General features: G+C 37.8%; 1 protein-coding gene across 1 annotated transcript; it reads right to left on the bottom strand.

Annotated features, from left to right (window-relative positions):
- Window positions 1-1,147: 1,147 nt before the first annotated feature.
- ATP1B3 (ATPase Na+/K+ transporting subunit beta 3) lies at window positions 1,148-26,929 on the bottom strand. Its single transcript, XM_065640159.1, has 7 exons — window positions 26,639-26,929; window positions 19,304-19,432; window positions 15,100-15,207; window positions 13,361-13,548; window positions 12,544-12,594; window positions 6,757-6,843; window positions 1,148-3,500 (listed from the first exon to the last, which is right to left on the bottom strand). The coding sequence occupies exons 1-7, from the start codon at window positions 26,745-26,747 to the stop codon at window positions 3,330-3,332; spliced, it is 843 nt and encodes a 280-aa protein (XP_065496231.1). The 5' UTR covers window positions 26,748-26,929; the 3' UTR covers window positions 1,148-3,329.

Below are 26,929 nucleotides of genomic sequence, written 5' to 3'. Positions count from 1 at the left end.
GCTTCAAGCTCTATTTGCCTCATATAATCCAAAAGTTATGATGAATAAGCTTCACAGAGAGGCAGAAAAAAAATCCTGAAATAGGAAAATTTCAGGTTCAGTGCCAGGTTTCTGAGAATATTGCATTTAAAACACTGTAGGAAACCAGTCAGCAGGGCTTGGTGCAGAGAAACATATTTTTCCTTTCCAAATCCCATACTGAGAGGGAGGCAGGGTGCAGAGGATAAAAAAACAAACCACAACCCTCCAGCTCTTGTCTTTGTACAGATTCACAACTCCTTTAGTCTACAACTCTTCCTTTTACTTTACACTTGCATTCAGACTTTTTCTTTCTCTCTGTACTGCTTGGGTGCTACCGAAGACATTTCAGTACAAAAGGAAAGGCTGCCTTTGTTTTTATTACTACTGTCCTAGAAGCAGCATGGTGCCCAGCAGTAAGCAATTGCAGGTCAGTGCTAAATGTCACCTGATCTCAAGGGACCACCTTACATACTGCATGATCAGTGTAAATAAACCCTTCAGCTAATTTTGTCTTAACAGTCCTATTAACCCTGTGTGTATGTTCATGTGTGGGGTGGCAGCGGGGCAGGGGCTCTGGCAAAGAGAAGGAGGTACCTCAGCTGAATTGGATATGAGTAGGTTTTCATGGTGGTATGAAGCAACATCTGCAACCTCTGGTAATTCCACAATGTTTAAAAGTCCTTGTTCCAAACTCAAAGGCACTAAAAGTTATCCAATAAGACAAATTAATAAGACAAATGAAGTATTTACCAGTATAAAAGTTAAAACATTTCAGGTTTCTGGTAAAGAGCTAGTAAATTTAATCTTTAATCATAATTTAAAATTAAGTCCAAGGAACCTTTACTGTAAATTTCACATAAAGAAAATAATTTTATCACGTCCTAATAGTCAATACACCTATTTATAAATAACTGCTAGATCATTTACTTACTGAAATGCTTAAGACACAGAAATAAAAACAAGGAAAGAGTTCAGTTTAATTCAATAGTTTAACACCAGACTCATTACCCGCATACATTTTGCATGCTAATTTTGATAGCTAAACCCTTTCAAGTTTTCTCCCTGCCCCCCCCCGCAACTGAAAATCCCTATGTGATTAAATTAAAAAAACCACACTTCTACAAAATCTAAGGAGAACAGGAGTTTATTGAGTTCTACCTGTCTGAAAAGTGCTGGTGAAGAGTTGCCATTTCATGCTTTGTCTATATAGATAAGTCGAAAGAGAAATCGTTGCAAAAATCAGCTCATTTGAAAACTGAAGTGTTTCTCCAGAACTTCTTACTATTCCTAAGTGAACACAAACGTGAAATTTTTTTACATGAAGCTAGTCCTTTTCATTTTCAGATGCAACATCTACACTTTAAGTTCCCTCAGGACTATTAAAATACTTTCAGGCAGTATTAAGATACAGAGAAGCAATTAGTCGTATCTTCAAGAACCCAGGTATCCCAGCTCTAAAAGTGCATGATTTAAAACATTAGTAATGGAATATTTTGAAAGAATATTCTTATTCAGTATTAATGCATGCTATTATTACAAAAGTACCCATTGCATATTGTAAGGAACAACAATTTTTCTTTTGTAGACAACAACAAAAAAGCATGCTGAGTGGTAGCAGATCAGTATAAATCTATTTTTAATGAGGTTCAACACACTGTTTAAGTCCCATTAGGAGCAGCTTCCTCCAACTGTGCACCAGTGTGAGCTTGCATGCTTGTTGAAATTTTGCACTGATGTGGCTTAGACTGGCCTCAAATATTTTCAAAGCATTAAGGGGCATTAAGGGCATTAAGACTGGATCTTGAATTTTAGTAATCATTCGATTAACTTGTTTAAATAAAATATTAAAAAACAATATAAGAATTAGGCACAAAAGCATGTTAACTAACAAATTTAGGCCTAACGAGCAGAACAATGTGTATTTACACAAATGCTGATTTGCTGTGGTCTTTAATATTGAGAAGATACCAGAATGTGGATCATGCGCTAAAAACAAAAACCAAAACAACCAAACAAAAAAAACCCAAACCAAACAAAAATCCTGGCGAAGAGCAATATAAACTCCATGTCAGCAGGACTGCAGAAGTTATAACCCAATACAATGGGCCAACTTGGTTTAATGCAAGTAGCAGTCACATATAAACCAGTCTACTTGTAGTCATTTTAGCAACTGGATTAATAAAAATACTTAAACTGCAAGTAATCCACTCCAAGTCAATAGGATATTTCTATAAAGCAGTTGATGACACCAATTTTCTACATGGATGATAAGAAAATACACAGAATATCCAAGATGAAAGAGCAGACAAAGACATGAAGCATGTTAAAATGATGCAATGAAACAGATTATATAAATTAAACAGGAATGTTTAATCAGGACAATCCTTTTATCTTTTTTTTTTTTTTTTTTAACAGGTTCTCCAGGAGATGTTTTAATTGGAAAACGAAAGCCTATTCACACAATAAGTGAGGCTGTTTCTTTCAAGCAGCTCAGTTACACAACCCTAAACAATTTAAATTGTTGTATATTGATATTTCTGAACTAATTTTTTTAAAATATTGTTTAGATTTTATTTGTGCTCCACGTATTGCAAGCAATTAACAACACGAAGAAAGATTCAATTCCTCAGCTAGAATACCAAACTTTATACCAAGTATTACATGTACACAATACTTGCACAGTGACAAGCACAAGAAAGTACTAGTTGAGAACTTACTTTCAGAAATCCATACTAAGTCTTAAAATCCATTTGAATTCTCCCACGCCATCCAGTCTACAATTTAAGGCATCTCCACACAGCCATCCATCCACCCACCCACTCCCATACACACAATTTACGTTGGAGGTGTTTACTCTTACAAAAGAATCACTATGTCAATCAGGTACCATTTATTATTTATCCCTATAACTGTGTCAGCATTGAGATATGACAGTTAAACCAGTGTTAAATCAATACAATATTTACATAGCACAGCACATTAAGCTTGAGACACTCACTTGGGGGATAAAACCACATTTTAGAGCAGGACAAAGGTCACCATTATAATGTGTTTGAAAACAGCTATTTACAGGTCCCTATGACATAACTATAGTCTGTACACTGTTCCAACGGGGCAGGCAGAAGCAGGATAGGCATTTATCTTGAGGGATTTTAAACATACGATTTGGAAGCATATTATTATGCTACCCTGAACGCCATAAACCACCTTAACATCCTCCAAGGTGGTCTCATATCCTAGAATGGCAGGTCCAGCTGATACAAAACAGACAACACAATATTTACTTTGAGGAGAATGTTTTACTCCTGCTATTCAGTCATCTGAACTTTGAAGGCAATTCGTCCCAGAAACTTGTCACGATCATCTTCATTTTTTAAATTAGGTGAGCCCAGGATCTTACACTCAATTGCTATTTCTTCTTTGGTACTGTTGGAGTTAATTGCTAGTTGAACAGCCACTAGAGGCTGTAAATAGTGAGCCTAGTAAACAGAAAGATGAGGAAAATGTTTGAGATATCAGAGTAAGTTAGCATTTAAATTAACATTTCATCCATCAGAACAGTTAAGAAAAAAGCTAATTAAGAACCCCAACTTCCAAAGCCCCATCTGACTCAGGTAAGACTTTCTTTTTTTCCCAAGTCAGATAGTCAGGTATGCATTCTCCATACTATTTCTTAACTAATACATGCAACATAATTAAAGTCACACACAGTATCTTCAAGAGGCACATGACTTTAGCCCTTTCTATTATATTGGGTCCAATTCTTCTAGAAATCTCTGCTTGAAACAGACTCTGAAATTATATTCTTCTTTCCTATCCACTCCATTGTCTCTTCTGTTTGTTTTGTTCTGGTTTTTAAACTGCTAATTTAAGTGGGTTTTTGCCAAAAAGCATTATTCAACAAATACTAGTAAACTAGCTTCCCTTCCACCTATCCCATTTACTTGTTCAGCAACAATCTATTCTAAAATATGTTATCTGGTTGATAGCTTTATACAGAAACCTTTCCTTGAACATTCTGACAGTATCCTGGTGAATCATATTTGGTGGAACAATTACAATTCTTGACTCTATTCCCTGTAACAAAAATTAAAATTTAAGAATGAATGCAGAATTAATTTTCCTTTTGTCAACCCAATATTATTTCTCAAGTCCAATTCAATTAGGAACTTGAATTCTCTTGTACAGCGCCTATGAATTAAATAAGAGCTTATTTATTACACCCTGCTAAAGCAGCATTTCATCCAGTATTCATAAAGTATTTCTGTAATTTTTTTACAGTTTTTAGGTTAATACTGCTGACTGCCAATTAACCAAAATTACTTATTTTCTTGGTGAAAATTCATATTAGCCAGTGGACTAAATATGAAAACAACAGTATTATGTAAGTATAAGCCTTAAATTTTAATTGAACAAAATTTTGGGCTAGATGCTTTTTTCTCATTAAGAGACTCCTTAATACAATTCTGTTATTTTTAGGCTACCTTCTCTACTTCTCTGCCAAAGAAAGCACTACAGAATACTTAAAGTCTCATTTACAAAGAATGATGGCATGAAAGCTGATGTGCTAAAATCTTTAATGTAGAGTACTGGTAAGAACTAGACTGAAGTAACTACTTTCCTTAGATGGTGATTTTCCTAGATCAGAAATTCTCCTGTGCGCCTATAAACTTCAAACCAGGAGGGATGAATGCAGCTAGGTCAGGCACCCTCAAAATTCTCCAGTTGTTAGGGTGCTACCACATTTGAGTTTTCTAAAAATCAGAAATAAAAATCCTGTGTTTCCTCAAAGAAGTCGTGTCATTGCCATCATTTTCCAAATAGGTAAACAAACTTCTGTCTTTGAAGACACATGATACCAGAACGGACTTTTTCTCAATATAACATCTGAGGGGAGGGGAGAAGAGAATCAGCATCCTCATTAAGCACTACAGATGACCTAAAAAAGGTAACATTCCCCAAGTTAAGAGAGTTGGGTGCATTGTACTGAGCAGCAACAAGCAAATAACCATTCTGGCCCGTGAAACTGTAGATATTAGTACTTTTATGGCTCCTGTTTTAGCACAAGAGCAGCAAGATTAGTTGAGCCCTCTTAACTCCTTTACAGAATAAAGTAATTCAACAATTCCACACTGCTGTAATATAAAAATTCTGTTGTATAGCCAAGAAATCAATCCAGTCTCTTGAGAACTAGTCAAATACCTCAGCCTCTCACAACTCTTTTTCACAATATACTAATGTTATGAGAACTGAGCATCACATAAGCAAGAATTCTTCAAACCACAGCCCCTATTCCACACAACAAAGTGAACATGAAAGGACATTGAACCAAAAACTAAAGAAGTGAGGCTTTTTCTTAACCACCCACGTCAAGCAAGGAATAGCACTGAGTTTTGCCTGATTTCATTAATCCAATAATCCTTCCTTTTCTGTCAGTACAGCAGCAAGACAGGAAATTTGTCAGGAAAGTTCTTAATCCCGTCTTTGGTACAAACTACCTCCTGACATCTCCAGGTCTACTGATGCTGTACCCTGCATTTCTTAGGGAAGCAGTGCTCTCTTGACCTATTCTTTCATTCCAAGAAGGGGATAGAGTACGTACTGACTCTGCCTGTTGGAGGCACAGGTTGAGCCTTTCTCTAATTTTATATGTCTAAGAAAATGGACGGTTTACCAATTCAAAAAGTCTGCAACAAAATGGAAAACACAAAACTACCCATAGGAAACATGAAACCAAATGTTGAAGAACAACAAACTCCTTCCTCATTAGTAAAAGCCTTGAAAGGATAAAAAAAGGTTATGCGAACTGCTGCAAGTAAGTATGGAAAAAAAACTGAGAAACAAATAATTTAGTACAAAAATCACTCTGGGGAAATTACAAACCACCACTGCAGTATACTATAGATCTTATACATTTATATGTTTAAAAAGTACTTCTATCTTCAGTGGTGAACAGTGAAGATGTTTATTAGACTAAATAACTTGGTCAATGAGAGGCAATGTGATTTTATATTTGATAGAAGGTACAGATTTTCCCTGTGTAGTTATCACAAGTTGATGCAAAAAAAAATATTAAATTCGAGTTTGAAAATAGATTGGAGTTTTAACTCTACATATTCTGTGTCCATAAAGTAATGAGCTTTTTAAAAAAAAGAACACCAAAACTTAAGTGTTCTTCAATTAGATAACATTTATGTTAGAATACAATGAGGATAGATGGCGCAAGAAAAGAAAAACAAAGAAAAAAAGGTAAAAACCCCTATATCTATCTGCTATAAAAACTTGAAGTGCTTCTTCATAAAATAGAACAAATAGAAAACATGACCATAGAGCCACAAAGGAATATAATCAACAACACTGTCATGAATTAAACTATACATAAACCCCCAGGATTAACTATTACAAACTGTATTGTAATCCAAAGAACCAGTTTACTTTTCCTCCCTTTCCCTGCATTCAAAAAATTCCAAAAGATATCAGCAACCAAAAAGTAGCAGGTGCCCTTAATACTGCTAGCATACGGCCTCTTCTTCATTACGACAATGCCCAGTTTATTTCCTTATGTCTAGTAAAGCACATCTCTAATCTCATCAAGCACTGTGAAATTTCTGCAGTGTAATACTCCTCATGAGTACTTCATTACAAAGTTCAAACTTCAAAATCAATCTGATATTAGGAACTGCAAACAGAAACAAACCATTTTCAAAATGAAGACCATCATAAAAGCATACTTACATGCAAGCTTTTCCCATAGTATGGAAAGTACATTAAGTCAATCAGGCCTTCAGGAGGAAAATAATTTATCTCAACCCTGCCTTCTTCCTGTGATTGGAGATAGCAACAAAATTAAAAGTTAACACCTGCTTGATAAAACTGAATACAAAATTAGAATTACAACCCAACGATAAAGTGCAAGATCCCTAAAAAAAGGCAACTGAGCTACAAACTTACAGAATACCTTCCAAAACAGATTTATTTTTGACAAACAGTTACATGCTACACACATCTGCTACAGTAAAGATTATTACCAATAGTATTTAAATTAGTAATCAAGTCAAGACAGCTTGGCTTCACATTTCCCTTACTAGTCAAAGGAGAGGGGGGAAGAGGATATTCAATTGCAATGAATAATTTAACAACCACCAAAAAAAATCTCTTCTATATAAGCTAAAATCCCATGTATCCACAAGCAAGCCTGTATAGTTGGTGAAGCAACAGCACATCTTTAAGTTAAAGATGAATTTCTGTTTAAAGCCAGGTTTTTAAGCCTCTCAAATTCGGAACAATACAACCCTTCACAAGGAACTATAGCCCCTGCCTGCAGTGGTGTACCGTTCACAACATTTGTTCAGCTAGCCTTGGAATACAGGCTACCTAAAGGGAAACCCAAATTTAAAACGGTGATGTTACTAGAGTTTCTGTGTGCCATCCGCACCTTAGAGGAACAATATACATATGCGTGCCATATCGCTAGACTTTGCCCTATAATCCCAAGTCTTGTAATAAGAAGCAGCTACCTACAAAGTTGCTGACAAAATTCTGACTAAGGAGACACCCAATCTGTAAGATATACAAAATATGTATACATGATTGAGTTGTCCCAGACACAGGCTGTCAGCATAGCGATACACAGACTCACCTCCCTATACACAATATTCCTCAGGATTGTATATCTCAAAGTATGGAAAATTACCACAAGTTCAAAACAGAAGGAAATGCCCACATTTAGCATAACTTTCTGCAATAAGGTAAACATACCACCATGCTAAAGGGAAATGTCACTAAAACACTCTCCCCAAAATGGTAAGTGTATCTTCAGAACATCACTGCTGGCTTGGTGTAACTCACAAGTTCAAAGTTTATTAGTAGCTTTTGTTGTTTTTTCTATACTACCATACACAACAGCTGCAATTTGAAAAAGATACACTACAAAGTTCAGAAGCCAATTGCAGTAACAGAACTAAGCAAAAATGGAACACAAAGATCAAAACATACTAAAGAATAAACCACAGCCCGAGAATACCTTCTCCTCACCCCCTCAAAAGAACATACAATATGTTGTTTAGGAATGGCCACATTCTTGTTCCTCTGCAGTCTAAATTATTGCAGTTTTTCAATATATGTTTATTAAGTATTTTGGACCTCGAGCTAGAAAATTTAATTACTAAGTAGAAATGTGTTGCTTTTCACCGATATTCTTTATTTTACTCAAAGCTCGTGCAGCTGAAAATACTCATATTTCAAATATATTTCTGAAATAATGGTTAAAAAAACCAGAATAACATAGGAAAGATAAATAGGAGTAGAGTTTTCTGGAGCAACTAAACAGAAGTCATGCACGCAGTCATAAATATATATGCATTAGGCTATCAATGCAACAGCAGAGAGATTCTGGGACATGCAACTGCCTGTGTCATGCAACTGCTGTAGGGTCTGGGGTTTTCTTTAATAATTAATTAATCCCAATTAACATGCCTACACAACTTTTTAAAACAAGCTACACCTAAACAAACTGCACTTGCTGAAGAGCTTCAAGAATCAGCCTGTGAGCATCACTTTTTCTGTTTACCATTTACAATTTCCACAAAGATTTGCAGGTGGTCAGCAAATCTAAAAATCAAACCACTTAGCTGGACAGACAGACTTCCACCTCACTTACTGGGTCTTCATTAAGACCGTTTCTCAGAAAGAATAATTTTGCAGATGTTAAAACAGTCTACAAAGGCCCAAGGAAATAACTTGGGCAAGACTGGCTGTAACCATTTGAAAAGAAGAAATGGTATCCTTGCACAAGATAAAGAGCAGTATCCATTAGTAGAAACTGTAAAACATCTCAGATTTCTGCCATAAAAAGCGAGGTAACTCAGATGCTGAGTAAGTTGACAACAGCAAGGCACGTACTGTCATTCATACAGCCATTCTTCATCCTTGCAAACTAGAAAGCAATACCTAATAAAAAGTCACGTCAGCAGAAATATTTTTTTGAATTAGTATTTTTGAATTAAGGCTATTTTTCTTTTCTGTGGCTCAAAAAAAAAAAAAAAAAATCACACATCAAATCTACATCTACAGTTTTCAGTAATGGCAGTTTTAACTTGAAAGAACACTGCTGCAAGATGTTCCAGCACACATGAAATTGTGCACCTTCAGCCCCAAACTAAATACCTAAAATGTTGATCTTCAAACTTCTTGGAAACACAAACCTTTTTTGGCTTGTTTCTCTTTGTGAAGATCCTCAAGACAGGTCAGTTCCTCCAGGGTGCGTGAGGAAGAACCAGCTGTAACTAGTGTCTGACACTGCAAACACTTCCCTAATCCACAGAAACTTCAGTGATGACAGTTACCGCCATGTGAGGGCAAAGGGGAAAGCATCCCCAACTATTAAGCATGCTGACTTTGAAATCACACATCTATCTAAAATTTCTCCATTTAAAAAAAAGCCCATAGAACATGTGCAGGGAGAAAGAAGAATCACCTCACAGTAGAATGCTTGAAGAATATAAATTTCCAAGTGAAAAACTTAAATGACGTTCCAGGTGGCAAAGACTGGAAGGATGCGCAGACAGAAGCTATTAAACTTATTTTGTATTTGAGAGACTTGTCCTCTAATTTAAAAAAAAAAAACAAAAAAACCACCTCTATTTAAAAGTCAGATTGTGTTAAGTCCAGGCAGACATTTATCCAAATTGCTCTCAATATATGTAAAATTCTAACTATCGAGAACAACAAATATTTAAAAACACAGACGAAGGGGAAAGAAAAATTGGTAGACAGCAAATCTACAGGATTAAAAAAGGTCTGCTCTATAATGAAGTGAACATGATCGGATTTCTGCTCTGTGCAATTATATCACCTTTTAAGCAAAATTAGCATCCGAGTGACAAAGATGAAATACTTCTCATATAAAATCTAAAATTACTAGTGAGTTGCATTTGTGCTACGAACTACACAAATATGCTCATGTATTCTACAAAGCTAATATCCAGCACAGGGTTTATTTTCAGAAATGTGTGTCACCTGGATTAAACTTTGCAGTACACCCTGAATTCTTTCAATCCACAATTGCTGATAGCAACAAAGAAGAAAAAGCAAACAAACAAAAAAACCCCATGCAACAGAACATGTCAGTTAAAAACCAGGTAAACACCCTGAATAAGAGAAGTAATAGAGAAGTACAAATGACCACTACACTTCAACTTCTGTTATGAGCTACTATTTAGGGAACATTCCAATATGGTGGCAGATGATAAATTTGTCTGCAAAACACGCAAAAGCCTATTGGCTATCCTTCTGCACCTTTCCAGTGTGCACACGAGAGGGTCACAATTCACATCCTTGCATCAATAAGATTCAGAAAAGCCAGGTAAGCATTCACCTTATCCACTACAGAAGAGGAAGAGACCATTACAGAGCACGCATATCCTAAAGATTCAAAGAAATAAAAATGGAATTGGAGACAAGGCCTCATAAGCTGACACAAAGAACAGCGTAATCCTTGAAAGTATGAGTTTCAATAAGCAAGGGGCATAACAGAAAGAAGTTCTGTAAGAATGAAGCATAGACAAAAGGAGAAAATGAAAATTGTTGCTGCTGCTGCTTCGTTGTCAACAGAGAAGAATTAACTGTTACCAATACTTAAGCTTTCCTAAACAGGTAAATCAGTATGAGGTAGGGCAAGAATAGGCTAACTTAAGACAAAATAGATGCATTTAAAGTGCAAAGCCTGACAAATATCTTCCCTGGAAGTCACTGAAAAACTACTAAGATTAATCATCTTAACATTTAAGAACACCATACTTGTGCAGATCAGACAAATTCTAACTGGATATGGTAAAAAGCAGTACTGTGTACTTAAAGAGGATGCAAGAAAATACATACCATAACATACAATACAATTTAAGTATCTCAAAGGGTAAAAAAATAGCAAAAAACCACACTATGATCCACCAAGTTATTATCAAACATTCTTCTTCTAGCAAAATTACCTAAAAGGGCAAGAAAAAGCATCATCTGTGATTTGCTAAGGATAGCTTTGACCACTCTCATAAAGCATCCACATAAGAAAGCTGAAGAAATACAATCATCATAAAATAGGACTACCATCAGTATTTTATAAATCACTTCAACATTAGTTCTCAACACCTCACAAGGCATTCAGGTAGAAATGAAGATGACTGTCCTGGACCCTATTCAGTGTTTTCAATAATGACTCAGTTCATTCACTGATGGCACCAAGCCGGCAGTAATTCAAAACACTTCAGAGAACTTGATCCCATTAAAATGATCATGAAAAATTACAGAGGGGGAGCCAAAAAGAACAATAAGAAATTGAAAGCTCTGAACCTCAAGAAATCACATATAGAAATACGCACTGGGAAACAGCCAAAAGACCTAAGTAGTAAAACGATTAAAATAAAGACGAATGGCAAATTCACCTCTAGAGACATTATTACTTCTAATGTGATGACAGAGGGAAAAAATCTGTCATTAACAATCTGCAGCCAGAGGCAAGCTTCTGTCCGGTTTGGGACACCACAATACAAAAAATGATAAACTAGAGAAGTCAAAGAAGAAAGAGTACTAGGAAAAGTAGAAGGAACTTAATTGCTTTATTCTAAAGAAACAAATAATTTCTCCAACAGAACAACATTTTTTTAAGCATGGACACAAATAAATGAGTCTCAAATAAGAGAAGGTATCACCCTTACTTGCAACAGACTGTCATGGAGCGAGCAAAACTCTCAAAGACTTCTAAAAAATCAAGTATTAAAATTTATGCCTACCACAGGTACCCAGGATGAAGGCAGGATCTCTTACAGTATTTGTCTTGTTAATTACTGAAATTTCCCAGCCTACATTTTTATCAGTCACCTCAAACTAAAAACCAAGACTCCATCCCTTGCTTAAGCAACTGACTTATCAAGGCTTCCGCTGCTCCCCAAGCAGTCTAGGAAAAATATGCAGAGGTCAAAGTAATTGTTACAGTTGCCATAAAACGCTCTGTTTAAATCTACCGGTACACAACAAATATGCATAGATTAGCTGTTATTGTAAGTAGTTTATACTTGATTTGAAGGCAATTTTTACTTGCACAGTAACATTAGTTTCCACACTGTGTCTTACCCATCATTTATAAAATTGTCTAAGGTGCAGTTGCAGCATGGAGAAAAAAATAAAAATATAGGTTATGAAATGGGAAAACAAAACACAACTCAATAAATAAATAAACATGACCAAAAATTACATGTATGCATTTTCCTTGAGTCTAAGGCAAGTCAGGTAGCTCAAATACATCAAAAGATGAAAGAACAGCAATAAAAAATTATAAGTATACTGAAAAATTAAATACACTAACACTAAACTAGACATACAGTAGATGAAAACAAGGAAAAAAAAAAGTAAAAAGTCTAACAAGAAAGGAAGAGAGTGAAATAAACGTTCTGATACAGTATATTACTTCACTTTTCATCCTAATCACAAGGCAAATTAACTACACACTTATTTCTTACATTCAGAACTGACCTTAGATGCACACTGTATATGTGGTTCTCCTTCAGGCTTTAATCCAATTATCTGAAGGAGAGAAAGGTAAAACATTTATAGGCTTTCTTCCCCCTTCCAGTTTTACACACTGAATTTGAACTTTTCCCCCACTTAAGTAAGACAGAGCTCATATAGGGAGCAAATCTATCTAGTGTCGTTTTTATATGAAACCATAAATATTTGAATATTTGAATATTTATATGAAACCACTAATATTTAAAGCATTGTTAAGTCAAAGCTCAAATAGTTACAACAGCCACAGAAAGGACTCTTTTCTTATTTTACATTCCGCATGTAACATTAATGAGTCAAACCAGTTTGTAGTTCAAATAATGTGTAACATCACTGAGAAGTCAAATACTTATTCATTCTGTAAAGTTTTCATCACCTTACGCAGTTTAGGAATTACCGAATGCATGACATTCTAATTACATTTCTGGAATGCACACATGAAGTAAAACACGCTTTACCTGCACAGTGTTTTAGAATCTGTTACACAGAATAGTAAGCAAAACCGAAGAGCGGCGTACTCCTTAAAACAGGGTTTTCAGATATTTTGATGCGAGTAATCAAAGCCAATTTTCCTAAGCATTAGAATGCTCAAAAAGCTCACTTCATTTTACCCTCTGAACCACGTGAATTGTTAGACATTTTGGTTAATTACACTATTCCAGAAATGCAAATGTCTTGAGAAGCAAACTGAACAGGTATTTCAGTCCTTTTCTACAGTCATATTTCATAAAGTAGTAGCTGGGAACACTTATACTAAGAATTAAAAAAATAAGTAAGCACATACTCTGTTCATTTTCACAAGCACGCAGGGAGTTCCTTTAGAGTATCCAAAGGTCTTATCTTCCTTTCCAGAGCACTGTCCAAGCTCAGAGAGGTTAAAACGACATGCCTTTTTAACAGCAACATCATTCTGATCAAAAATCCTTCCTGGTGTACAGTTTATGTTCTGGGATTGCTTTGAATCATCGTATGCTATGAAACACAAATAGCTTGTAAATCAATGGTATAAAGCATACAAGTAGTCAAAAACTGCATAAGTCTATATAGATGTCTAATTTACAGTTGTTAACTTGTATAGGAGTTTTCTCAAAGGACTATTCTCAGACCAGTATTTCTCTCATATCCACCTTAAACCACTTTTTCAAAGTGGCACTGTACTTGAATGGAAGAATAAAGAGTATTAAAAAAGAAATAATATTGTCCTGCTTTTCAAATTGCATCAATAACCACAACTACATTAATTTCTGTACATAAACTAATTATGTATTCTATATTAATAATGTGTTAAAATATAAACAATCAAGTTTTTACTTGGAAACCAAACCAGTTTTCCCTTTCCACATGTTTTTTTATGAACACACAGGAAAACTTCGAAGAATTTCAACGACTAGTATTAAATTGTCTCTACATTTGCATCAGGCAGTATAACTGGTATTACACTAACATTACAAGTTGTTTCTCACTTTCTCATGCTTCTCAAGTACACAGATTATCTATTCCTATTTAACATGTCCTGTGGTTTTGTTCCCCTCCCTTATGTCCCGCCCTCAGCTAAGCATAAACAAAGGGAAATGGAAAAAGGGTAATTAATTAAAGTTCATGCTCAATGCCAGAGTCCAAAACCCACTGAACTGCAGGAGAGGCGGGTAATCATGAAATGCAGTATTCCTCCCAGGAACCCTGGGCACAGCTCTGAAAGAAAAGCCTGCTCATAGAAGCTTTTAGTAGGCACCAAAGCTACGAATCCAGATAAATTCAAGTACAGCTTGTGTAGCTAACAAAGCAACCCACGCACACAGCTGAGATTTTACAGCACCTCCTCAATTCTGACTTACAACTTTTGAGGAGTTAAACTTACTAATATTTTAAATTGACATCTGTATTTCTAGATTAAGTATACATACAGGCACATATATAAAATAATGTATGACTTAAACCAGTGATTTTGCCATCCTTCAGTCTTGTCCTGTGTTACCTTTACTCCACGTTCTAAATTCAGTGCTTTAATATTTCTGCCCCTAACTACTGTGTATCAGGGTGAAAATAATAAGCTGCAATTAATTTAATGTTTGTGTGCCTCATTTTTTGAACAGGAAAATGCTTAAGTTCTTAAGACCAAATAATTCTCGCTGAGTTACCAAGTCATTTAGATGAAACCCTGATCAGTTAAGTCTTGATAAACTTAGCCTCCAAATACGTGACCTATGTAATTTTACACTGAATTCTTTTGGCATATATAATTTCTACATCTTGTAGCATTTCAACAACAAAACATTGGACTCGGACCCAAAACTCTCCATTGTGTACTCCATCATACCTCATACTCAGGCTCCCTGTCCAATACAAGTATTGATACTCACCTTTTCCTGTAAAGTATATACTTTAATAACACACATGTCTAGAGCAAGCCTGAACTTGCATCAGTTTTCATTAGCAACTGGTAACTACAAGCAAAGAAGGAAACTAATGCACTCAGCATTAAGACTCCTGAATTACTTGGGCAGTTTTAAGTAACTTACTTACATTCAAGAAATTTTCTAAGTGTAGAAACATATTCTGCATAAGACTGGGCATCGCTCCTGTTGAAGGAAAATTCCAGTGCACTGTCCGGCTTTGGTGATATCATAAGTCCTTAAAAAGAAAAAGTGCAAGTAAAGACCTAAACGAACTTCTCTTCCTGACACCACTCTAACCTAGTCAAAAAACATATCCATAAATACCAATCTGTAAAGAAACATCGATGTTACCCCTATATTCTACAGTACTGGAAGGCAGTTTGTGTTTGAAGTCAGTTATCAAAATCAACATGACATGAATTAATACTTGAATTCAATCCAACATACAACTGCAGTTCACAAACCAAACCAAACTGATTAAGAATAGCAAAATCAGCACCCCAATCACTTTCAATGAAAGTATTTTACTGATTTACTTCCCATTTTCCATATTCAACAACTTAAACTTAAAAAATAATTGAAAAAATACCCCAAACTATACCCAGAAAACCTCCAGCTAGAGCTGCGCTTCAAAACTTTAGGCAACATAGAGTGAAGCTATGATTGTATTAATCTTTGTGTTGAAGGATGAAAAACAGACACTGATATGGAATTTGGACCCTTGATAAAGGTCAACTGTCCTTCTTCCCAGGATATGGGTAAAGAAAGGTACAGAGTTGTATCTTAGGGATTTGTTTGTAACAGATGAAAGCAAAAGGTACTTTGGCTGTAATACACACAGCCTTGTACCATCAGGAGCTGCCACTAACACAGACAGCTAATGCTACTACTACTCATCACAGCTTCAGCAGCAGATGAAACAGCACTACACCACCAGATACGGCAGAAGAAATTAAATTTGTTCAGAAAAAGGTGTATGATTGATTGCTTTATTCACAGTACCTTAATGTAACTCTTATTTAATTTAAATAATTAGACCAGATAAAAACCCTGCAGTTGTGATTCACAGATGAGTGTCTATGCATCTGTCTCTTCAAGTACAGCTGAGAACTGACGCTGCAGTTCCTTGGAAGAAAAAAAAAAAAAAGAAAAAAGAAAAACAACAACAAACACCTTTTTAAAAATCAGATTAGTTTTCTTCTAAATTAGAATGTTAAAATGGTTTGATCAACACCAAATTTGGCATAAGAGGAGAAGATGCAATTACAGTGGCAACTGTTAATAATTGTATCAGCCTAGGATGATGCATTGTAGTTTCCTATCGTCTGGCAAAACCCACTAAAACTAGATTCCCAAATGAATAAAATTGAAGGCAGAAAACAAAACTCATCTCCCAAAATTAAAAAATAAAATTAGGCCCTCTTTATACAAAGTAAAAATTTATGAAGATAAGACTACAGTGGGCAGCTAAAGTCAGGTAAGTTGTCATAATGTTGGATTCTTAATAGATTCCTGTAGTTAATCACAGTAAGCTTCTGGAAAGCATACATAAAGTGCAATTAAGGAGCCCAGGTCTACTAAAGATTCACCTATAGATGACCAAGTTTCTCATCTGAAGGCAGAAATTATTACAAACACTTTAAATTGGGAAATAACAAAGGTATAGAGACATAATTTAATGCTTTTTTTACTCTACATTTTTGTAGGATTCCAAATCATAAATTCTCCTTTCTGCATTAGCAGCAGTTAAATTCTTTCCAGGCAAGCCCCAACTAAACGCCTTAATGACTGAGAGTCCATATAAAACTACAAATACCATTTTTGGCTGCAAATTACTTTGCACCATTACAGTCATCTTCTGGCCTCCACACTGAACTGGGATTCAACAAAATATAAGATAATTAGTAGCAGGGCTGAAAGGGGCTTTACACACTAAGGAATCTTGGGGCAGAAGAGATTGTTATTATCTATAGAATTATACCATAAATGAAGGACTTAGATGCTGTTTTTCAAAGGAATATGACGAAGTAACTAAACTAGTCATCAATGAATGAAACAATAATTTGAAGAGATTTATTGCTTCAGGGAAACTTCAAAAATATCCTAAGAGGAAGGGACTGCTCCAGTTCCAGTGGATCACCGTCTGCCTAGAGACTATGGTGTAAATTTTAGAGAAAAAGCTCTTGGAAGGACTGATACATAGACTGTAAGAGATGCAGGATGTGGGCTCTTCTAGAGCAACAGAATTAGAAGCCTCAACATAAGATCACATCTAGGATTGTAACAGAGATCACATTATCCTATAATTCCAAGTGGGATTTTTTTAAAGAGGGGTTTAAATCATCTGGATTTGATTGACATCATTATATCCCAGTGTACAATGCAAGTCAAATATCAATTACAAAAAAAATCAACTATGAAAGTTCCAAGTATGTGTAACACAAGAGTAAAACCTTTGACCTACGCCATCCAGGTTTTGTGTGTAGAATTTTTTTTATAATTTAAGGTTTTACAGCCAGGAACATGACATGTTTCACTGCAAGTGAAAAACGACAGAGTTAAACAGAAACATTAAAACAGAAATAGGCAACTTTATTAACTTATATGTATGAATAATATTTTAAGAACGATGTCTTTAATTCAGTCAGAAATGCTATATGAGTTCTTAAATTAAAAACTAATTGTGGCATACATACTTTTTTAAACAAGCATCCGTTATGACATTTCAAACCAAAGGAAAATTAATACCCTGAACTGCAAGAGGCACAAAAGAAAAAATGTCACTGAAGTCCAGTATTAAGTCTCAGCTACTCCCAGCTCCATCCACTACCAAGGTTCTGACCACCACAAAGGAAATGAGGAGAAACAGTCAACTAAGCCACCTCCTTTTTTATTATTTTTTTTTTTAACTAAGCAGGTCTTTATTATTATTATTATTTCTTCCAGCATTCAACCCATTCTTAACTTGAAAAAACAGCATAAATCCTCAAGAATCCCTTATATGAAGAGGACACCTGTTAGAGAAGGCCTGAACACTACATCAAAACAAATTATTTCCAGAATCCAGAGGATTTATCACATTGGCCCAATTGCAACTTGCTGACACAAAGATAACTAGATTACTGTATTATCTTGAGTGTTGATGCAGCTGAAAGATGCTGGTTAATTTTAAGAGTCTGGAGATCAAAAAAAGGAAAAAGTATTTTTAAAAGTTATGTTGTCTAACTTCCACGAAAATTTTAATATTGCATAGCCATTTAATTTTGTTGTGGTTTAAACATAAATTTGGTCCCTAAGCCAAGTTATTATAAAATTTGAGATATCAAATTTTTGTGTGGCCCAACCATCTAAGCTGCATATACAAATCAAATCCTTGCACATTCTCCAGAACCAGTAACTAGAAAACACTAATCTCTTTGGTGTACCTAAAGTATGCAGAAGCATCTTAAATCTTTCAGAGTGAAAATTCATCATCTTTTTCCAATATTGAGATATAAGAAAATATGTCAGATTTTTGCTATATATTTCAACAAATCTAAAAAAAAAAATTCTAAAAAAATTTTTTTAAAAAGGAGAGGAAAAAAAAACCAACCACTTGATTATTCATTTTTATTTATGCAGTTTTTTTCTTCTGTCATATATAGCTCCTTGAACCAGTCAACAGTGGGACTGCATAGGCAAGTATACAAAGGAAGCAGTAGTGCCAGGAAGCACTTTTAGTGGCAGCTACATGTTACGTGGACTTAGCATCATCATAAAATGGAACCTTGTCTCTTCAGTGGATCCCCATATAATAGGTCAACAACCTCTGGAACCCACAGACATTCCATGTCAGTTGAAAGCTATCTAATACTATAACGAAAACTCTGGAAACACCTTCATGTCATAGACCTGCTCTTAAACAGATCACCCTCGTAGTACAGCCCTCCTGTACTTTCTTCCAAGTATCAAATACTAAGCACAGGTGGCCTTCCAAGAGAACTGGTTTGTAGTATCTTTAAAGCAATTTTATTAAACTACAATCCCACTTCTACAACAGCAAGCTGTGTGGATGTGCAGGTGAAATTGCTGTCTACATACATGACAAATTCAACTGAAAAGAGCTTAGAGAAAAAGCAGCAGAAGTTAGCACATACACACAAAAAGCTACTGACTGAATTTATGCTATAAATGTATGTAATGTGTCTCACATCAAGTTTCACCTTTGAAACCTGTAAGTAACTGAATAATAACCAGTTTTCCATATGCACTTCATGCTTCAAACAAACTCTCAAATGAAACTTTGCTGTTAAACCCGACAGAGGTTTATGAAAAAATAAATACACTGTTACCTGGACTAGAAATCCGGTCACGATATTTTGGTATATCACTGCTCAGTGTTTGAAGCATAACCCACATTGTGAATGTGAAGAGTGCTGCTAGGAAGCCATAAAATACCAGATAGAATAGGAAGATCAAACCTGTAAAGAAAAAGCTAAAGTTACTATTTTGATTTCAGCTAATTCAATTACTCATTTTGAAAATCAAAATGGGAAACAAGCAATACCATCTTTGGTTTTGGTCTCCACCTCTAATTCCTTGCCATTCCTAATTGTAGTTATAAATCGATATGCCTTTAGCACACATACATACTGCACAGTGCAGAATAATGCATGGAAAAACATTTTCTTCGTACTTTCTGGCTCTTAAAATTTACAAGGTATTTTGGCATCTCTATTTTTAAGAGAGAAGCATTAAAAACCACTGTTTGGGCTACACAGGAAAGCTGATAAAGATGACTAAGCAGTCCATTAGAAAAAAAAAATAGTTTCACTTGTTTAGGGGTGTACCAGTTTTGTCTATGGAAATGAAGAGGTTGCAGGGAAGATAAAAGAACCGAGTGAAAAGATAAAATTATTACACTGGATGCAGAACTGGTAGGAAGCAATTGGTTCTTTAATAACATAGTTGACATTCGAGAAAACTCCACACAGAGCATTCATTCACATGTACATCTTGTTACAAGAGACTTCTCAAGGTGAAAATGCCTCTGCTGCATATTTTTGAAAACAAATCAAGCCTTCTATTCAGACTTATCAAAAATCTTTGCCTAACACATCCATCCGCTTTACTAGCCTATCCCCGGGACCCAGCAACATTCCTGGAATTCGCCAATTACACAGATGTTACTGGCTTCAACTTGCCAATTCCTTGAGGAAGAGCTCCTCCAGACCTGAAGAAACAGCCTGTGACAACACTGGACCTCGCCATCACTTTGCTGCAACAGATTGCTAAGTGAGAACACTACTTAATAGCTTGAAAACTTACTGTGACTGTTTTTATTCTTCCCCTGGTCTCCCCCCACCCCCTTTTTCATTATGCATACACAGACATGCACTCCAGATACATAGATCAGTCCTTTACTGGAAAGAAAAGGTAACAGACAGGCCAAAGTTGAAAATCTCACACTAGAGATGATAGAGGCTCCGATCAGCTGCAGTGTGTGAACTTTGAGCAGCTGACACTTAAGGACACATGCATATACATTGTCAAAAAGAATGGGAGCTATACAAGTACGGAGGAATTCAGACACTTGCACAGACAGCCATCTTCAAAACCTTTCTAATTCAAAAGCATAAACAAACGATGACACAAATCCAATTTTTATAAAATATTCTAGCTACAAGGCTGCTATCAGGAAGTCAAAGAGATATAACTCACGTCAAGAAAAGCACATCAAAACCATTACACAACATTCTACCACTGACGCCTGGTTACATGAGAGAACAATGTGCAGTATTTTTAACCCTTCCATAGAAAAGGAAAAATGAAACACAAAAATGACTGAACCCCAGTGATGATTGCTGTCCACTGAAGATGACAGAAGGAAGCCTAATCCCTGGCTCCTGTCCCAGAAACTATGCTTGCATTTTGCACTGAAATATTTTCTAGTGTACTGCAACCCCCAGTATTCTGTGACTGCTAAAGATGTAAGCACCTGTATTGCTTCTCCTGAAAGAATTCAATGTACCTCTATTAAAATAATGATGTGGTTCCCAAATTATCTTTACCATATGTTTTCTGCAGCAATCAGCTGAATGCTACTGAATTTTGGGTTGATTTTAGTTTTCAGTTTTACATGTTGAGAAGTTTACTTACCAATCTGCAATTATCCGAAAGTGATCAGCTACTTAAAATACATTTGGGAACCACTGAGATGTACGATACAACACAGTGTTTAGAAGTTAAGCAGCAAAGTACATAAACACATGAACAAGCTTACTCTATAGTGAACAAGACAGCTAGGCATCTGTTATGAACTATTTCTAAGGCTATTTAGAAGCTGAAAAGGGCATATAAAAACAAATAGTGGAAATCTTAATCAACAAAAGCTATTATGGAAGTTGCATCTGTATTTGGCACTTTACCTATAAGCTTACAATTGCTTTAACTGGGTCCAAAACAGAGCAATTATCTTTTGATTAATACCCAATGTATTTTGAGTATCACAAACCCAATCAAACAAAAAAAACTCCCTTGCAAAATCTTTGGTCAGTTCTCATTTTGATCTCTACAAGTAATCAATTACTGAATACACTTTCATCAATTTGTCTAAAAAGTACGCTTTCCACCAAGTGACCAAGACATTCATCAATCAGTTCCAATGGAACAGAAAAAAAGTTTGGCATTTAAGATAAGACAAGCATCTTCTGTGGTAATTAGCATAAAAGCAAGAAAAGTCAGGGAAAACTTTTCCGTTGAGCTGTTTCAGAATACATCTGTATTTTCATTTCCGAAAGATTATGACTACCTTCACCAGGTTAAAAAAAATTGTGTATATATATGTATATATATAAAAAATCCCTGGCCACTAGTTTATTACTGATGGGCATAACAGCGCCATGGTGGTGCATGTCTAAGCAGACACAGCCCTAAGCGTAGTACTGCTTTGGGCCAATACCACTGCAACATCTGCACTCCTGGCCTTGGAGCCCATTTTGAAGCCCCCTGAAGAGCTGAGCCATGCCTGCTGCAGCTCTGCTCCCCTGCCCCCTCAGCCGAGGCCATGGTACCTACCCACCCACCCAGCCTCTCTACTCGAGCGAGGAAGGGGGCTGCTGGGGTCCCCCTCCCCTGCTAAGAGCTGCAGCAGGACAGAACTGCTACGCATAGGCAGTCCCTGGGGAACCCTCGCGCCCAGAGGGAGTGTCCATACCAGGGAAAATGAGAGGGACCCCAATGTCTAAAACACAGTCATCGACTCCCTGGTGGAGACTGCAGTGTCAACCAGTCCCCTCCCAGCAACATCATACCCGGCGGGGCTGCGGCAGTAACAAGGCTGGACAGACTTTCTATGCGCAGCCCTGAAACGCCACTAACCTCTCCGAGTCCAGCAAAGCCTGCACACACACATACACAGGTTATCTTTAATCTTTATTCTAATACAGCTCGTATATGCACTGCAGAACGCTGACCACTCGACTAAATTGCCCCATTTGTGCTACTTTCCCACATGAAAACGAGGGAAAAACAAACAACGAAAACCCCCACTGCAAGATCCAACGGCCCCAAACTGCTTAAGCTGTTCTTCGTGAGTCTATTAGTATTAATTATCCTAAGATAATTGCAGTGAACAAGCCATAACCTGTCAAGAAGCTCTGCCAAAATAACTTCACATAATGCTGGATTTCTTGTCAGGAAACAAGATGTACCCAAGTAACACTGGAAATCTATTCTCCACATTTACTGCAAGGAAAGTACAGCTGCCACACCTAACATGCAACTGAATTCAATCAGTGCAGAACATCTTGCTACACTAAACTCTTTGAGCCCCTCAGCCTTTGACACCAAAAGGTGTCACACAAGGAAAAACGTCAAAACCAAAATTCTGCATTACAGTTTTCCCAGTTGGTTGGTTTGGACTTTTTGTCTGTTTTTATTGTTTATTTTTGTCTGTTTGTTGTTTTGGTTTTGTTTGTTTAAATTCAGGTCATCGCAGTACCAAATCCCCTTAATATCCTAACCACTTTGAAAAGCAAAAAACTGCTACTTCTAAACCAACATGTTGGTGCCATGGCTAACTGGAGTTCATTTGCACATATCAAAACACCTCTCCCTTATGTAAATTAGAATTTCTGACTCTGGTGAATGCAAGGTATCACATACCTGGCCATCATTTCCATGACGAATACAAGCTTTCCAAACTTTCCATGGCAGAAGTGATAAAAAGTATGCCAATCTGGCATAAACTGGATTGGCAGTTCTACCTATATGTAATACACAGGTAGATATATACAAATATCAATAAAAACACTCTCAAAATAGACATGGAAGTAACTATTATACCTGCAACAATGAAAATGAAATGCTGTCTTTATGGTTTGTTGGACTGAAGGACACAGCTAAGAATTCAAAAGAATTCAGTAGGTCCGAATTTCCATGTACTTCAAGACAATGCCACCTCTACTTCGAACACCTTGACAAAACTAGCTTTACAGAAAGGCTTAAATAGGCTTGACATGATATCTAGTGTGACCATAAATGAAGTGCTGCTAGGTAGTATATTGCCTATTTTTTTTTGCACAAATTATTTTGCTGTAACCTTGTGTAAAAAGAGTTTACTGTCTGTATTGTAAGATTATGCACACATCTGAGTGTATAGTGAGCATCCTATTACCATACTTTCCCGATGATCTCACTCAGTTCTTGCTATAGTTCTAGGCGGGCACAGCACCTTGCCATTACAGAGACAGATGCTGATCTCCATTGTACTTAAAGGAAGGCCTCACATGGCAGTCTGCCAGGTTCTCCTTTTTTTGCCCTACTGAGTACACCCTGTGTGGAACCCCAAGGCTGATCCTCCTTCCCATCACCTCAGCTAGGACTATTAGCGCTCCCCATATTTTGCTGCTGAGAACACCATCAACTCCAATCATCAACAGTTTTTTCCAGTATCTTCTGTCTCTTTAATACAACAAATGATTATGCCAGATAACTAAAACTGTAAGGGTTTTGGTTTTCTTTTTTTTGAAGGATTCATATTGAATTATCCCTCAAGTCTGCAAAAGTAAAGTACAAATCTCTCATTTTTTACAGCAAGAGGAGACTCAGTAGAGGGTTTTTGCCAAACTGTAAAAGGCAACACTTCACCAAGCTCTAACAGCGAACATGCCCCTGTACATGACAAATTAGTATAGGAGCTGCTTGTGTTTGACCTTTTTACAAATCCTGGTGTAGAAATAGCAGATAAAGATGAGCACTCCAATGCTATAGCACTCAGACTCACAGAGAATCCCTGCCTTGCAGTTACAATTTACATAAGCCACCAGAACTGCCTCAGACAGGGCAAAACATGCAAGTACTGTGCATAATTATTTAACGGTTTCTTTACTGCTTCTTTCTTATTTCTGTGCGGAAGCTGTCTTGAGATGAGAAATATGCACAGAAGAATCAGAGCCAACTGAATTCTTATCAGGCTGCCCCTGGAGACACCACATTGCTGGCAACCAGAGCTCTCTTCTCGTACCTTGCCTTTCAGAGGAGAGACCGACAACAAGCAAGTTGCAACAGCCAGTGAGCCTGCTCTAAGCCCTCATCAGTACCACAGGGACAGAAGTGGGACCAAACCCTGTGTATTCTTCTGTGCCAACAGAGCTAGGCAATCAGTGTTCTGCAATTAGAAAACAAAAACCACACTGAAAGCACACACCACCCCCTAAAACAGCCAAAGACTATAATTTATTTAATATACGTAATTAAAGAAGCACAAGGTGTTAATCATGAAACGCCAGGACAAATAAATACTAATGAAAAAATAAACTGACAATGTATAGTGTTGCTGAACAGTCACCTCTTAATGTCCAAGCTAAGGAAAAGGTATATGGCACTAACCACATACCAATCACCTGAATGACTTAAAAAAACATTTATTAATGAAGTAAAATTATTCAAACTGCTATCTAAGCCTATGCATACTTTCTCAATATGGAAAAACATATTTTGTCAAGGGAGCTGTCTGTAGAAACTCGATTGCTAACTAAGTCGTATCAATTTCAAGTGTTATCTATTGGCCTTGGACTAGCACAGACTAACAACATTGCAAGTGACTTATCCTAATATGATAAGTTTAAACAGAGAGCATTGTTTCAACTTCACTTTCTTTAAAAAGTTACAAGCTATTTCTAACAGTGCCCACAGTCTTTGCACTTGTCGGATTGGTGACCCCGTCAGACTTCTGCAATCCACACACCCGTTCATCCAGCCCACGCACTTCAGGAAACCTGCTTGTACAGAAAGATCACTAGACAACAGCATAGTGGAAATTTCCTCTCCCTTGCTATTCAACTGGCAGAGTAGCTCACGAGCTCTTATTTCCATCTGAATGGAGAACTCAAGTCAGAGCTAGGGCCCTCTCTTGACAGACAGGAGACACTGGCACCGCAAAGAAAGCACCGCCCATGCACAGTCTGCTCAAGGCTCCTCCTCACTATTTCAACATTAGTATTCATTGAGATTGTGTCAAGGCCAAGGATATATTGGCCTGTTCCTTTACGCCACGCTGAGATTCTTGTTGGTTTTGTAAGCACAACTATTAAGTATTCCAACTACATCCAAGTTTTGGGAGGAGACGCTGCATTTTCTGAAGTCAGTAAATATGTCCCATGAGGACTGAAGAAACATTCTAATATTAAGCATTTATACAACTGTTTAATATGAGAAAACATACTCAGAAAATCCAAATATTTTTATTGGAAGCAACAAGATTATGATAACATGCTTTCCAGCTCAGAGGAAAGCAATGGGAAGACTACCTGAAAGTAGGAAAACAAACACTGCCTTCACAAGCTCTACTGGAGAACCTTCATTTAAAAGCATCATTTAAGAAAAATAGAAGATCCAAAAGCCCTATGTTGGAGCAAATTTAGCACGATGACGTGCAATGACATGCAACGATCGTTCTTTTGTAGACTATCCGGAACTGGTGCTCATAAACTTTTTGGTTGGCTTTAGGTTTTGTGGGGGAGGTTTTTTGGCTGTTTTGGTTTGTTTGGTTGGTTGGCTATTGCTTTCCGTGTCCGATCCGCAGCTACCGTTTGGAAGTACAGAGGCGAATCGCGCTCATTCATTCTCGATCTCCTGCCGTGCCGGAGCGCGGGGGGTGGTGAGGGCTGGAGGCACCGATACGCACGCGGGCTGCCATCGCCTGGGAGCGATAGGCGCGGCGCGGGAGCCGGCCCCACACCTCCACGGCGGAAGCCCGTCACAGCCGCACCGAGGCGGCCCCGGAGTCCCCCCGCCGCCCCCCCGTCCCTCCGCGGACCAGGCGGAGGAGGAGCCTGTGGGCCCAATTTGCTGCATTTGCGTACTGAGGCGGGAGGGTGAGTCAGCTCGGGACGCGCTCGCAGAAACTCCCCTTCCTCCCCCGACCCCCACCTGCTACGGGAGGCGCCCCCGCCCCCCTCCCCCCCGCTGTCACGGCCGGCGCTATTTTTAGACCGGCGGGCGGCGGTTGTAACGGTTACCGAGGCGCGTGCGCCGCGCCCTCGCGAGACGCCTCACCTGCCCGGGGCGGCCCCGCATCTCCGCGGAGGCCCTCCGGCTGCCGCCCCCCCGCGCTCGGCCTCGTGCCGCCCCCCGCCTTCGCCGGCGGCCCGGGGCGGCCCCCCGCCTCCCCCGGCAGCGCTTACCCCAGCTCTTAGCCGTGCGCCCCAGGAACTCTCCGCTGTTGGGGTTGTAGACGAACTGCCGCCACTCGGCCATGCTCTGGCGGAAGGGCTTCTTCGCTTCCTTGGACATGGCGAGGCGAGAAGCGGCTGCGTCGCGCACCCCGGCGGCAGAGCCTCCCAGGCAGAGAAAGCCGCAGCGAGCGCCCGCTCCCAACCGCTAAGTAACTGCCGCCGCGGCGCCCGGCGGGAGAGCGGGCGGGGGCCCAGCCTCCCAGGACCGGCCCTCCCCACCGCCGCGCCGCGGGGCGGGAC

This window comes from Caloenas nicobarica, chromosome 8, assembly GCF_036013445.1.
Source record: "Caloenas nicobarica isolate bCalNic1 chromosome 8, bCalNic1.hap1, whole genome shotgun sequence".
Taxonomy (NCBI): Eukaryota; Metazoa; Chordata; class Aves; order Columbiformes; family Columbidae; genus Caloenas; species Caloenas nicobarica.
Note: the sequence above shows the minus strand (reverse complement) of the source record. Positions and strands in the feature narration are given on the sequence as shown.

Bases quoted from the DNA above. Each gene is read 5' to 3' on its own strand.
- ATP1B3 (XM_065640159.1), bottom strand. From the start codon at position 26,747: ATGTCCAAGGAAGCGAAGAAGCCCTTCCGCCAGAGCATGGCCGAGTGG. The intron at 6,844-12,543 runs GTCAGTTCTGAA...CTCCAATCACAG, and splicing joins ATATACAGTGTGCATCTAAG to GAAGAAGGCAGGGTTGAGAT. The intron at 3,501-6,756 runs GTAAGTATGCTT...TCTGTTTACTAG, and splicing joins ACTATGGGAAAAGCTTGCAT to GCTCACTATTTACAGCCTCT.